Raw genomic sequence first — 13,884 nt, forward strand, 5'->3', positions numbered from 1 at the left:
TCTTTCCCTGAAAGACAAATGCTTGCACATGTAATGTATCTCTGGGAGGACCTGGAATTAGACATTCTGTGTAAACTCACCGTTCATGAAATCAACTTAAAGAACCGTTTTAGAACATTAAAAACAACATCCACTTCCTACTGTTAAGTTACACTGATGATCTTCTTTATACTTTAGATGTGCAATTAAAACAAATCAAAACCAAAATTAAAGGCTGAACCATAAAAGCACACTGCAATTTCCGAACGTTTAATGCAGCAGAGTACAAAGTCACAGTCAGGAAAAGGGGCCAGGTTCCCTTCAACCTAGTAAAAGGCAAAAAGCACTATCAAAAAAATCAAATGAAGATCCCATTTGACTTTTTTCCGTCAAACTTCTCAGTCCAAAAGTATATATATCACATTAAGTCATCACACTTCAAATGTATAATATGCTTTATGTAAACGTTACCTACGCAGGCCAATAATACTTTGCATGGGTAGATCACTCCGCCACTTACAAAGTGATACGACTTTTTATATCTGATTTGATCTTCACACATACCCCATGAAGTATGGCAATGGCTGTTACTTATTATGTACAAATGGAAACAATAGAAGCTCATAAGTTAAATTATTTGTCAACATCATTAAATGTCCTGACTCCCAATCCAATTCTTTTTTCACATTTCATCATGCTGGCATCATGAACCAGAAATAAGGTTTTAGGAAACTGCTTTATGGACAAATACAGAAGAAAAATTAGATTTCTGACTTGCTGCTAATACTAATACTTCCTTGCTAATACTTCCTTCAGAAAACTCTATAAGCCCTTAAGCAGGTTTCCACACCTTAAACACCCCTTGGAAAAAAAATCCTCTAAATCTATCAGTTAGTTGCAATCCTCCCCATATTATAGAGTTAAATTTCACCTTAGAACTCAAACTGAGATTTTTATTTTCAAGTTTATCTGGTGCAATACATCGAACATGACCTTTTAAACCAACTCATTTTTTTTAAACTGTTTTAATTTAGTCAAAACTGCAGAACTGCCAGACAGACAAACATGGTAAGATATCACTTATATGTGGAACATGAACAATACAACAAACTAGTGAATATAACAAAAAAAGAAGCAGACTTACAGATATAGAGAACAAACTAGTGGTTGGGGGGGGCGATACAGGGTAGGGGAGTGGGAGGTACAAACTACTGGGTGTAAAATAGGCTCAAGAATGTATTGTACAACATGGAAAATAGAGCCAATATTTTGTAATAACTGTAAACGGAAAGTAACCTTTAAAAACTGTATAACACATTTTTACAAATAAATTTAAAAACAAAACAAAAACTGCCCAACTCCCAGGAAGAAAATTCTTGAAAATGTAAGTTATCACCTACAATATGGCAACTTCCTCATCTTAACCACTCACAAACACAAAAGCAATTCAGCCTCTAGTAGTTCTGCATTGTTAGATGAGTCTGCATTTTCTGTTTTAAAATACCCTGGGCTTAACAGGCCTTGCACTGTGTCCATATTCTTTACATGTCAGAAACTACTACTTCTAAGCTCTCAGTTCAAACTCACCTAATTTTTAAAATATTTAACTTAGATAAAATACAATTACACAACCTAGACAATACCGTGGAACCAGTTAGTAAATCAAACATGTTAAGTAATTATGAATGTTTCTTATGCCCTGTAAATGAACCCAAATTTTTAGTGAGATATTGAGCCAACAAAGGGCACAAAATACACAAGATAAAACAATAGAAAATATTGAAAAGAAACTGAAATTTGGGGAGAGAAGCAATGCTCCAAAGAAAAGAACCTAAGAAAACAAAGTATGACTTCTACAGCTTAAAAAACAAAAAAGCAAAAAAAATAAACACAAAAACAAAGCTTCAGAATGGCTATTTTATTGAGTCAATGGACACTTGGAATTGAGGTAAACCCCATTTTTTCAAGACTGATAACTGCAAAAATACATAGACTATTCCTATCAAAGAACAATGTGGCCCTTTCTTTATGACAGAAAACAAAATGTGGGCTAAATATGCTACTTACCCAACCATATCCAACATATCCATAATAGAAAATGAAACAAAAACATAATCCAAAATATCAGGCATATAAAACATAGTATTGATACTTGAAATGACTTGATGAAAACAAGCTTAAAGCCCCCATTTTATAATAATGTTTAACTTCTTTATTTCCACTGGCAAATGTTTACAAATAATAAATGAAAAATCCTGCTACATCCCAGATCTTTTCAGATTAATATGCCCATGCTTTGTCACCTTGAGTTATAGTAATAATCAAGATTGCACTCCCTTAATTGAAGAAAAGTAAGCAATTTTGTCTTGATTTTACTGTACAAAATGAAAAGAAAACAGATCAAAATAAGACGAGATGTACAAATGCTAAGAATTACTGTCATATTTTTTTGTTTCCTTTCCAGTCCAACCAATGCATTTCTTGTCACTTCTCAACAACTCACATACATTTAAACTTGTTATTCAGAGTCCGTGGATGCAGTAACAGGGGCTCTGCCTATGTTGTTTGTAGTTGTTATTTGCTTTTTAAAATTAATGTTTAAAGAGTCTGTATAACTGGAATTGCTGCACCTGTGTCCTTTTTTTTAAATTAAGGTTTTTTCCTATAGCAACTTTGGAAAATACCAAAAAGTATAAAGAAAAAAATAATTTGTAGTTTCACCATCTAATCACTTTTATAACTATTACACTCCTTTGAGTCTTGTTTCTAATAGACATCGAATCACTTCTAGTCCTATGGTTTATTTAGTTAACAAAATTAGTATTACACTACTTTCTAACCTACTTTCATTTAAAAACTAGTATTTCCCACACCCTCAAATATTATCTGAGAATGATTTTTAATAGCTTCTTTAATTAGAATTCCATCCTTAGGTTGGGTAAAGGATTAGAAATTATTTATGAAAATAATACCCTCACTTTCTCCCTTCCCTTCCCCTTTATGACCATAGCTCAGGGAAGTATAGTAAACCATTCACACTAGCGTCCAAGGTGTGATAAATACCCCCCTGAGAAAGGTGGGGCCTAATAAGATTCAAACGTTAAGCCAAAGATACGATGCGCTAATGACATTTCAAGTACCGTCCAGTAGATGTGACCTTATTTGACGAGGCAAATCTCCTAAAATTCGCAGTACTAAAATAATTACCTATTCTAGCTACAGGAAGGCTCCATTCCATTTTTTAATAAAGCCAGACTGAGTGAAAATTTCACCCACTCAACAAAGTACCTAATTGGCTGAGCTCGTTAAAATTGGCGCTCCCAAAGGCAAAAAGTTGATTCGTTAAATAAACAGTAACGCGTACAAGGCACGGTGTGACCTGCTGCTACGGAGGGCTTATCGATTAGGAAGGGGACCGGTGGAGGCGGAAAAGGATAGACAGGGAGAATTGATCATTATCAGCCAGGCTCACAGCAGAAATCTTAAACACATTAATTAATCTTTCTCTTCCTGTCATCACGGGGCTCAAACGTCACCAAAAAAGACCGGCCGGCTGAAAACCCGGCGGGGTGACGCACATAACATCTTACCATATGGATTCTCATCAATCAGGACCGAGGAGAGCCTTAAGCCAGCCCAGCGGAGGAAGGCGGGTGCGTCCCCTGGGCTGTCGGCTCCCCCACACTCCCGGCACACCGCTCGCGTCTGCAACGCAGGGAACCGAGGCTGCAGGACCACCGGACCGGCTCCGCCACGGCGGATGCAGACTCGCCTTCCGAGGACGCCACCCAGGCGGCCGCAAACACCGAGCGCCTAGGGTCAAGCCCCCCTTCAGCGGAAACCCCGCGACCGCCTCCGCCAGGCGGCTGAGCCAGGACAGCCGGCCCGGACTCCCCTCCTGGGGTCCAAACTTGCCCAGGGCCGTACCTGAAGGAGCAGCGCCACCTCCGCCCGACGGCGTTAGCTGTCGCGGTGGCGGCGGTCACAGCTCCGAGAGCAGTGACGCCTCTCATAAAAACAACAACCTGCTCGCAGGCGACCGCAGCCGAAAGGCGGAGAGCGGCAGGGCGCCGCGGCGCATGCCGGGACTCGTAGTCCCGCCCGCGCCTTACACCGGGCGGCGGCGGAGGGAAGAACTACGACTCCCGAAGAGGAGCGCAGCCCGCCGCCGGCAGGCTGCAGGAAGCTGGGCCCCGCGGCCGTGATCCTCACAACATCCGGGCCCCAGCACTGCAGAGGCGCCGCGGCCGGTTACTGTGGAGACGGCCTGCTACAGCCTCTCCGAAGGACTCCACCCCGGAGGACGGCTCCCGGGATTAGGCCGATTAGTTTACACGTATGCATCCAGCCGACGGTTCGCCTTCTCTTTGCTGCTTTAATTGGGTGTAGTAAAAGTCGGCGCTCGCTGGCCTTGCCATCCGCTGCAGGAAAAGACTGCGTTTGCCGAAAAAAATAAAGTAGATATCGAGAATGACCGAGTGCGACTGGGTGGGTTTGGGCAGAGGGCTGGATGTTTTTGACTGTCGGTACTCTTTACTATAAATTTGGGGCACCCCACACTCCCACCCACCCCCACCCTCCAAAAAAACCCACCGTTGTAGGCAACCACTGGGCTACACAGATGTAACATGCATTGCATTAAGCCAGAATTGCCTCTGAAGGTATAAAGATGATTGGGGACGGTATGCAACTCATGCCCCATTGCAAAATGCCGTGATGGTTTTGAACAAGAAAAACGTACCTTGTTAATTTGACATCTGTTTATATTGTGTCTTGTTCAAAAAAGGATATGAGGGGAAAAAAGGATATGGTGCATTTATACTCACTGTTGATGGAAACAGTAGAAAGTTAAGGTTTAATTCTCTGTCACCTAATTGTGGCCAGAAAAAGATAAATTAAGAAAAAAATGAACAAGGAGGATGGTGGGCCTGAGGAGAAACAAAAGGGTGCCTCAAAATTAGACCTACAGGGTTTTTTTGCTTTTGTTGTTACTCTAGTTAACATCAACTGTGACACAAAACCAAAAAAAAAAAAATTTTTTTAATTTTATAATTACAGCTTCTATAATGGGCATTTTTATTATTTCAGTAGCTTGTTATTTATCTTTATAAAAATGTGTGTGTGTTTATAACAAAAGACTTGGAAAAGTCAAAGTGGCCTGGTTTTCTCTAATTCTAGGAGAGCCTGAAAATTAAATTAGTAAGGAAGCTAATACCATCTATTTGTAGATTTTCAAGGCACTTGCACAGTCTAATTTTAGACTTAATCGATTTTAAAAGATTCATTTATAATTTTCATTAACCTTCTTCTCCTTCAGTAACAGTTGCTGACCCAATGTATAACCTAGCAGAGAATTTAAAGTAATCTTTTTATTATTCTTTATATTAGGCTGTTTTGTTTTTGATTGTATCTGTTTTGAACTCTACCTTTTAAGAATACCAGATTTGAAGAGGTCAAAACCCAAATAAGAAAGTTGCAGTGAGGGCCTAGGACATAAAGTAAAAGCAAGGGGTATTTTGTTTCCAAGTCCGTAAACATTTGTGAATTGTCCTGGAGGTCCAAAAGATTTCGGTAGACACTAACTTTTACAGATTGTGTGGTACGGATTATGCCAACAAAATTTTTCAGTTAATTTGTCTTCTATTTTGACTAGATTCTGTTTTCTGTATTCCATTTTGATTCAAAGTTGATCAGAATTTTAGAGCCAGTTGCAGAAGGTGATTTGAAAGTCACAACCTCTGGGACTGAGGTTGCCCTGGGCAACCTGACTGGTGTCCATAAAGTAAATTAGGGTTGGTACTTTTTCTCACAAGTCACAGGGTAGCACCTTCCACCTAAGAAGCCTTCCATGTGCTGAGAGAACCTAGACATTTTGAGAAAAGCTGACCTGTTGTGATACCGTAGGATTCTGGTGACTTACTATTCTCCAATGTCTGTGCTCTTGATATTTAAAACAAATTAATAAGCAGTGTCAAAAAAGAATAAACAGCAAGATCTGATGAGTTCTACTTCCAGCTTTGCCAGCTTCCTACAAGATAATGAGTGTTAGTAAATGGTAGCACACTACTGTAAAGTTTTCTTAACCTGTAAATTTCAGAACTGAATTCTGGAAGATCATGCATATGCATTGAAGTATACCTGCAAAAAAGAAAATGTTAAAAATTGGTTCCATTTATATAGCAGCGTATCATTTACATCCGATTTTCTTTCATTTCCACAACCACAGGAACTAGGTTTTTTTTTTCCCCCTTTTTTCCCGTTTTACAGACAATATAAAAACAAAGGTGCAGTGATGATAAAGGATTGGAATCTAGGCCACAAAGTTCTTGCCTGTGCTACTCCTCCAACACTGTATTATACTTCTTCAAATCTGAACAAAAGAAAAGAAAGTGGAGTAAATACTTCACATTTGCAGGTTTGAACTCAAGATTTCAAAACAAATAGGTTCCTGACAGTGGGGAACTTAACTTTGCAGAGACATTAAGTAGAATAACCCAAGAATTCAGAGTGAGCTGGGTTAGTCTCAGAGGAACCGAACTAATCTGACCCAGATTTGATCTTCACTTAAGCCTGACACAGCAACTTAGTCAATATTCTTTCCTCCATTTTAGAGTTGGAGAAACTGAGATTATATGCTTGCTAGTTTTAAGGATTTAGAATTCTTAAAGGGTCTCAGCCTCATGAATCACAAGAATCTACTATAGAGTCTTCAAAGCAAAAGAATTTTAATGCATATAAACAACCTTCTATTTAATGCAACCTTAAAAAGTCAGAGTTACGGTACCCTGCCAATCCCTATGAGGTTAGATATAATAATATAATTTCTGATCTGGAAGGACTTAGATCTTAAGTATTCCAGAAGTTGCCAAATTTGGAGGGTTTTTTAACTACCAAAATTTTTTGCCTACATGGACACCACAGAATCATTTTTAAGAGCCTTATCACAAGTAAATATACACCTTCATGCTTTTCAAATAACTGAAAATCACTTTCCTATTGCTACATTTGGAGACCCCTTATATCCTCAGATTAGGAAAAGAAAAAAGACTATCTAATCCATCTCCTTTGTTTTATATTTATAGACAAGGAATTTGAATCCTTGCAAAATAATTTTATCAAAGTCACGCAGCTATTATCACTGGAAACATCAGAACCCAGAACTGGTGACACCTAATATTTAAAGGTGAAGATCTACATTTTTAAAAAATAACCAGTTTCCCAACATTGTTGAGATGGTTTCCTATGTGCTTGTCTTCTATGTAATAAAATGTAAGTTCTAGGAACTTTAGATTGTTGATCACTATTTTTCCATCATCTAACAATGCCTGGTACACAGTGGGTACTCAGTATTTGTTGAATGAGTGATAAACAAGGTCCATATAGTCTGTTCCATTTGAATTCTTTCACCTTCATTATTGAAGCTTGATGTTTTTTATAGACTTGACTTTACTAAGGATAAGCATGTTATATGCATTGCTAGAAAGCAATATGCACTTTTGTACCCATTCTTTTTAATATCTTGCTCCCTCCCTCCCCAAATAGCTAAGTTATGTATATTTTAAATATTTATTAAATTTATTATATATGTTAATTACATATTAAATTGTAGTAAATGGCACCACCATCTACCCAAATGTCCAGAAATGTGGGAGTCTTTCTTGATCTGTCCCTCTTCCTCACTACCCACATCCAATCACCAGGTCCAATGAATTCTACTTCCAAAATGTGTCTCAAATTTATTTACTATTCTCTCTATACCACCATTCTTCTATAAATCATCATCGTCAGTCACATGGAATACTGAAGCTCCTCTCCACATCCATTCAAGTCTCTGACGGCCGCCAGAGTAATCTTACTAAAAAGCATATTACATCATGACATGCTTCTCCTTAAAACGCTTCAATAGCTTTCCACTGCTTTTACCATAAAGATCTAAACTTTTCACATAGCCAACCAGACCCTTCAGGATCTGGCTCCTGCCCCTCTATTCTCATCTGCAGCCATTTTCACTCTAACTTACTCCACTTTGGCCATGCTTTTTCTTTGTGCCCTCCTCTATCTTTTCCTTCCTTGCCTTCCAGTCTTAAGATTCAGCGACACTTCACCAGAATGGCCTTCCTAGGCCCTCACACTAGGTTAGAACCCCCTATATGTCTTCATAAATATCCTGAATTTTTTTCTTCATAGCACTTACCACAATTATAATTAGTCAGTTGTATAATTATTTGCTTAATGGCTATCCCCCACAAGGTTAAGATCCCTGAATGTTTATCTTGTTCCCTTTTCACTCTGAAATTAAGCTGTACATCCTCTTCGAACTATGACCTATTGCAGTCTTACTCTATAAGTTACACGTTTTTATAAATTCTCATAGTTCTAGTACAGGATTTTAAAAAGCTACCTTGTACATACTTTTGACAAGTTTGCTCTGTACAGATATATATAATTGAATGGATACTCTTCAATGTCCTCCAGAGAAAATGACTCCCAAAAGGAGAGTAGATGGGGCTAAGTTTTTGTTTTCTTCTCTATTGTTTTTCCAGCTTTACTGAGGTATAATTGACACATAATATTGTGTAAGTTTAAGGTACAACATGATTCTTTCATATACATATATACTGTGAAATGATTAACAATACGATTAGTTAATATGTCCATCACCTCACATAATTACAAATTTTTGTGTGTGGATATGGTGAGAACATCTACTCTTTTAGCAACTTTCAGTTATATAATACAGTATTGTTAACTGTAGTCACCATACTGTACGTTAGATCCCTAGAACTTACTCTTCTTATAACTGGAAGTTTGTACCCTTTGACCAACATCTCTCTATTTCCCCCATCCCCAGCCCCTGGCAACCACCATTCTGCTCTGAGTTTGACTTTTTTTTTTTTTTTTAGATTCCACATGTATGTGAGATCATACTGTATTTGTCTTTCTCTGTCTGACTTAAGTTCACTTAGCATAATGCTCTCAGGGTCCATCCATGTTGCTGCAAATGGCAGGATCCGTTCCTTTTTTATGGCTGATAATATTTCGTTGTGTGTGTGTATATACCAAAATTTCATCCATTCATCTGTTGATGAATACTTAGGTTGTTTCCATGTCTTAGCTATTGTGAATGCTGCAGTGAACATGGGAGTACAGTTATCTCTTCAAGATGTGATTTCATTTCCTTCGGATATATACCCAGAAGTGGAATTGCTGGATCATATGATAGTTCTATTTTTAGTTTTTATGGTTGTTTTTTCATTTATTTTATTTATTTATTTATTTTTGGCTGCGTTGGGTCTTCGTTGCTGCGCGTGGGCTTTCTCTAGTTGTGGTGCGCGGGCTTCTCTTCACGGTGGTTTGTCTTGTGGTGGAGCACAGGCTGTAGGTGCTCAGGCTTCAGTAGTTGTGGCACATGGGTTCAGTAGTTGTGGCTTGCAGGCTCTAGAGCTCAGGCTCAGTAGTTGTGGTGCACGGGCTTCGTTGCTCCGCGGCATGTGCAATCTTCCCAGACCAGGGCTCGAACCCACGTCCCCTGCATTGGCAGACGGATTCTTAACCACTGCGCCACCAGGGAAGTCCCGACTTTACTAAGGATAAGCATGTTATATGCATTGCTAGAAAGCAATATGCACTTTTGTACCCATTCTTTTTAATATCTTGCTCCCTCCCTCCCCAAATAGCTAAGTTATGTATATTTTAAATATTTATTAAATTTATTATATATGTTAATTACATATTAAATTGTAGTAAATGGCACCACCATCTACCCAAATGTCCAGAAATGTGGGAGTCTTTCTTGATCTGTCCCTCTTCCTCACTACCCACATCCAATCACCAGGTCCAATGAATTCTACTTCCAAAATGTGTCTCAAATTTATTTACTATTCTCTCTATACCACCATTCTTCTATAAATCATCATCGTCAGTCACATGGAATACTGAAGCTCCTCTCCACATCCATTCAAGTCTCTGACGGCCGCCAGAGTAATCTTACTAAAAAGCATATTACATCATGACATGCTTCTCCTTAAAACGCTTCAATAGCTTTCCACTGCTTTTACCATAAAGATCTAAACTTTTCACATAGCCAACCAGACCCTTCAGGATCTGGCTCCTGCCCCTCTATTCTCATCTGCAGCCATTTTCACTCTAACTTACTCCACTTTGGCCATGCTTTTTCTTTGTGCCCTCCTCTATCTTTTCCTTCCTTGCCTTCCAGTCTTAAGATTCAGCGACACTTCACCAGAATGGCCTTCCTAGGCCCTCACACTAGGTTAGAACCCCCTATATGTCTTCATAAATATCCTGAATTTTTTTCTTCATAGCACTTACCACAATTATAATTAGTCAGTTGTATAATTATTTGCTTAATGGCTATCCCCCACAAGGTTAAGATCCCTGAATGTTTATCTTGTTCCCTTTTCACTCTGAAATTAAGCTGTACATCCTCTTCGAACTATGACCTATTGCAGTCTTACTCTATAAGTTACACGTTTTTATAAATTCTCATAGTTCTAGTACAGGATTTTAAAAAGCTACCTTGTACATACTTTTGACAAGTTTGCTCTGTACAGATATATATAATTGAATGGATACTCTTCAATGTCCTCCAGAGAAAATGACTCCCAAAAGGAGAGTAGATGGGGCTAAGTTTTTGTTTTCTTCTCTATTGTTTTTCCAGCTTTACTGAGGTATAATTGACACATAATATTGTGTAAGTTTAAGGTACAACATGATTCTTTCATATACATATATACTGTGAAATGATTAACAATACGATTAGTTAATATGTCCATCACCTCACATAATTACAAATTTTTGTGTGTGGATATGGTGAGAACATCTACTCTTTTAGCAACTTTCAGTTATATAATACAGTATTGTTAACTGTAGTCACCATACTGTACGTTAGATCCCTAGAACTTACTCTTCTTATAACTGGAAGTTTGTACCCTTTGACCAACATCTCTCTATTTCCCCCATCCCCAGCCCCTGGCAACCACCATTCTGCTCTGAGTTTGACTTTTTTTTTTTTTTTTAGATTCCACATGTATGTGAGATCATACTGTATTTGTCTTTCTCTGTCTGACTTAAGTTCACTTAGCATAATGCTCTCAGGGTCCATCCATGTTGCTGCAAATGGCAGGATCCGTTCCTTTTTTATGGCTGATAATATTTCGTTGTGTGTGTGTATATACCAAAATTTCATCCATTCATCTGTTGATGAATACTTAGGTTGTTTCCATGTCTTAGCTATTGTGAATGCTGCAGTGAACATGGGAGTACAGTTATCTCTTCAAGATGTGATTTCATTTCCTTCGGATATATACCCAGAAGTGGAATTGCTGGATCATATGATAGTTCTATTTTTAGTTTTTATGGTTGTTTTTTCATTTATTTTATTTATTTATTTATTTTTGGCTGCGTTGGGTCTTCGTTGCTGCGCGTGGGCTTTCTCTAGTTGTGGTGCGCGGGCTTCTCTTCACGGTGGTTTGTCTTGTGGTGGAGCACAGGCTGTAGGTGCTCAGGCTTCAGTAGTTGTGGCACATGGGTTCAGTAGTTGTGGCTTGCAGGCTCTAGAGCTCAGGCTCAGTAGTTGTGGTGCACGGGCTTCGTTGCTCCGCGGCATGTGCAATCTTCCCAGACCAGGGCTCGAACCCACGTCCCCTGCATTGGCAGACGGATTCTTAACCACTGCGCCACCAGGGAAGTCCCGTATTTTTAGTTTTTTGAGGAACCTCCATACTGTTTTCCACAGTGGCTGCACCAATTTACATTCCCACCAACAGTGCACGAGGGTCCCCTTCTCTCCACATCCTCGCCAACTCTTATTCTCTCTTAACTTTATAATAGCCATTCTTCAGGTGTGGATTGATATCTCATCATGGTTTAGATTTGCATTTCTCTGATGATTAAGGATGTTGAACATCTTTTCATGTACCTGTTGGCCATCTGTATGTCTTCTTGGGGAAAACTGTTCAGATCCTCTGCCCTTTATTTAATTATATTGTTTGGTTTTTTGCTATTGAATTGTATGAGTTCTAAAGGTATTTTGGAAATTAACCCCTTATCTGATGTATGGTTTGCAAATATTTTCTCCCATTCCAAGGCTGCCTCTTCCTTCTGCTGTTCTTGTGCTGCACAGAAGCTTCTTTGTTTGATGTAGTCACAGTTATTGATTTTTACTTTTATTGCTTGTACTTTTGTTGTCATATCCAAAAAATTACCAAGACCAACTCCAAGGAGCTTTTTCCCTGTGTTTTCTTCTAGGAGTTTTACGGTGTCAGATCTTACATTGGTCTTTGATCTTTTTCGAGTTACTTTTTGTGAGTAGTGGGGTAAGAAAGGCTTAGGGCTAAGTTTAAATAATTCTGGTTTTTTCCAGAACTTTATAATTGAGAATTATTTTATGCATTTATCTTTTAGGATAAGAAAAGTACTTCAGCTTCAAATTCAGAAACAGAAATGAAACCTGAACAACTGCCTCCTTGTGTGAACCCTGGCAATCCTGTGTTTTCATGTATGTTGGACCCAAAGACACTCCATACAGCTACCTCACTATCAAAACCTAAGATGATTATGTATAAAACCAATTCAAGTAATTATGGTGAATTTTTACCCATGCCACAGTTTTTCCCCTGCTATTATACTCCAAAGGACCAAGTATTTTCAAGCAATATCAGAGCTACTGGATTTTATCAAAATAACACTCTAAACACTGCACCTGACAGAACAAAAACCCTTGATTTTCCTAATTTTCAACACACTCTATGAAAATATATTACTCTTAAATAAAGAGAAAATATACTCGGGAAAAATGAGTTTTAAATCTAAGTCTAGGATAGCTAATTTGAAATATAAAAAGATTTGAATGAATTTTTTTAAAATACCTTTAAGAAATAAAGCATTTCAACTGATAGCTGAATGACAGTGACTTCTTAAATAAAAATGTGTTCAAAATAGAATAAAAGGTAGAAAGCATTTTATTATACCTAGTTTTATTTAGTTCATGTAGTCCAAAAGCTTCAAAAGGCTTTCAGGATCTCAACTGTCTACTGGGTATATTTATCAAGACAAAGGAACACAGGAACTCTAATTTTGAAAACTGAATTAAGGAAGATTCTGATGAGTAACTTCCTACATTTCTGTTATTTCAACTAATAGCTTAGAACTTGGGGAGCTTCAGTTCACACTGCTAAACTGGTGGAAGAGAGGACTTGTTATTCATTCATTCACTTAGCAAATATTTATTGAACACCTACTTATGGCAGGTGCTATATGATGCAAATGGAACACAGAAATAGAAAAGTGTCTTTTATTGTTTCAATAAACAATATTTGGGGGAATGAGAGTAGCAAATTAATAATACATGATAATTTATGTAATGTCAACTACGTAAAAGGTCTTTCAGACACAGAGAATTGCTTAAATTGAGACCAAGATCAAAAGAAACATTTGGAGAAGGTAAAGCCAAATCAAAGGCAAGGTCCATCCAGGCAGAAGAAACTTTACTTATACAAGAATGAAAATGTGAGACAATGTTGCACATTTTTATAAGTGCAATTACTTTTTTTTTTTTTTTTCCGGCCTCATCATGCAGCTTGTAGGATCTTAGTTCCCCGGCCAGGGACTGAACCCAGGCCGTGAAAGTGAGGAGTCCTAACCACCAGACCACCAGGGAATTCCCCAAATGTAATTACTTTGCTACATCTTTAACATAGAGTATGAGCAGTGGTAGATGATGGGCTATACAATTCTTTAAACTCTGTAATTCCACTATATAGAGAGATTTATTTCAGCTGCCATCTGTTGAAACCTCCTGTTCAGTTGGATCTGAGTACCTTTACTGGAAAAAAAAAAATCACTGTTCTTATTTTTCCCTGTTGGTTTCAGGTTCAGGATATTAAC

At 38.2% G+C, this 13,884-nt stretch overlaps 2 protein-coding genes across 2 annotated transcripts in view; one reads left to right on the plus strand and one right to left on the minus strand.

Moving 5' to 3' along the window:
- CCPG1 (cell cycle progression 1) overlaps positions 1-4,198 on the minus strand; it is a 39,947-nt gene extending 35,749 nt beyond the window's left edge. The window contains exon 1 of the mRNA XM_007456613.1: positions 3,907-4,198. The gene's annotated coding sequence lies outside the window, so the exon portion shown is untranslated. The remainder of the gene's footprint in view (positions 1-3,906) is intronic.
- A 251-nt stretch (positions 4,199-4,449) lies between these two features.
- Positions 4,450-12,895, plus strand: PIERCE2 (piercer of microtubule wall 2). Its single transcript, XM_007456612.1, has 2 exons — positions 4,450-4,467; positions 12,403-12,895. The coding sequence occupies exons 1-2, from the start codon at positions 4,450-4,452 to the stop codon at positions 12,748-12,750; spliced, it is 366 nt and encodes a 121-aa protein (XP_007456674.1). The 3' UTR covers positions 12,751-12,895.
- The last annotated feature ends 989 nt before the right edge of the window (positions 12,896-13,884 follow it).

The sequence above is a fragment of the Lipotes vexillifer genome, unplaced genomic scaffold (assembly GCF_000442215.2).
Source record: "Lipotes vexillifer unplaced genomic scaffold, Lipotes_vexillifer_v1.1 scaffold861, whole genome shotgun sequence".
NCBI classification, from domain to species: domain Eukaryota; kingdom Metazoa; phylum Chordata; class Mammalia; order Artiodactyla; family Lipotidae; genus Lipotes; species Lipotes vexillifer.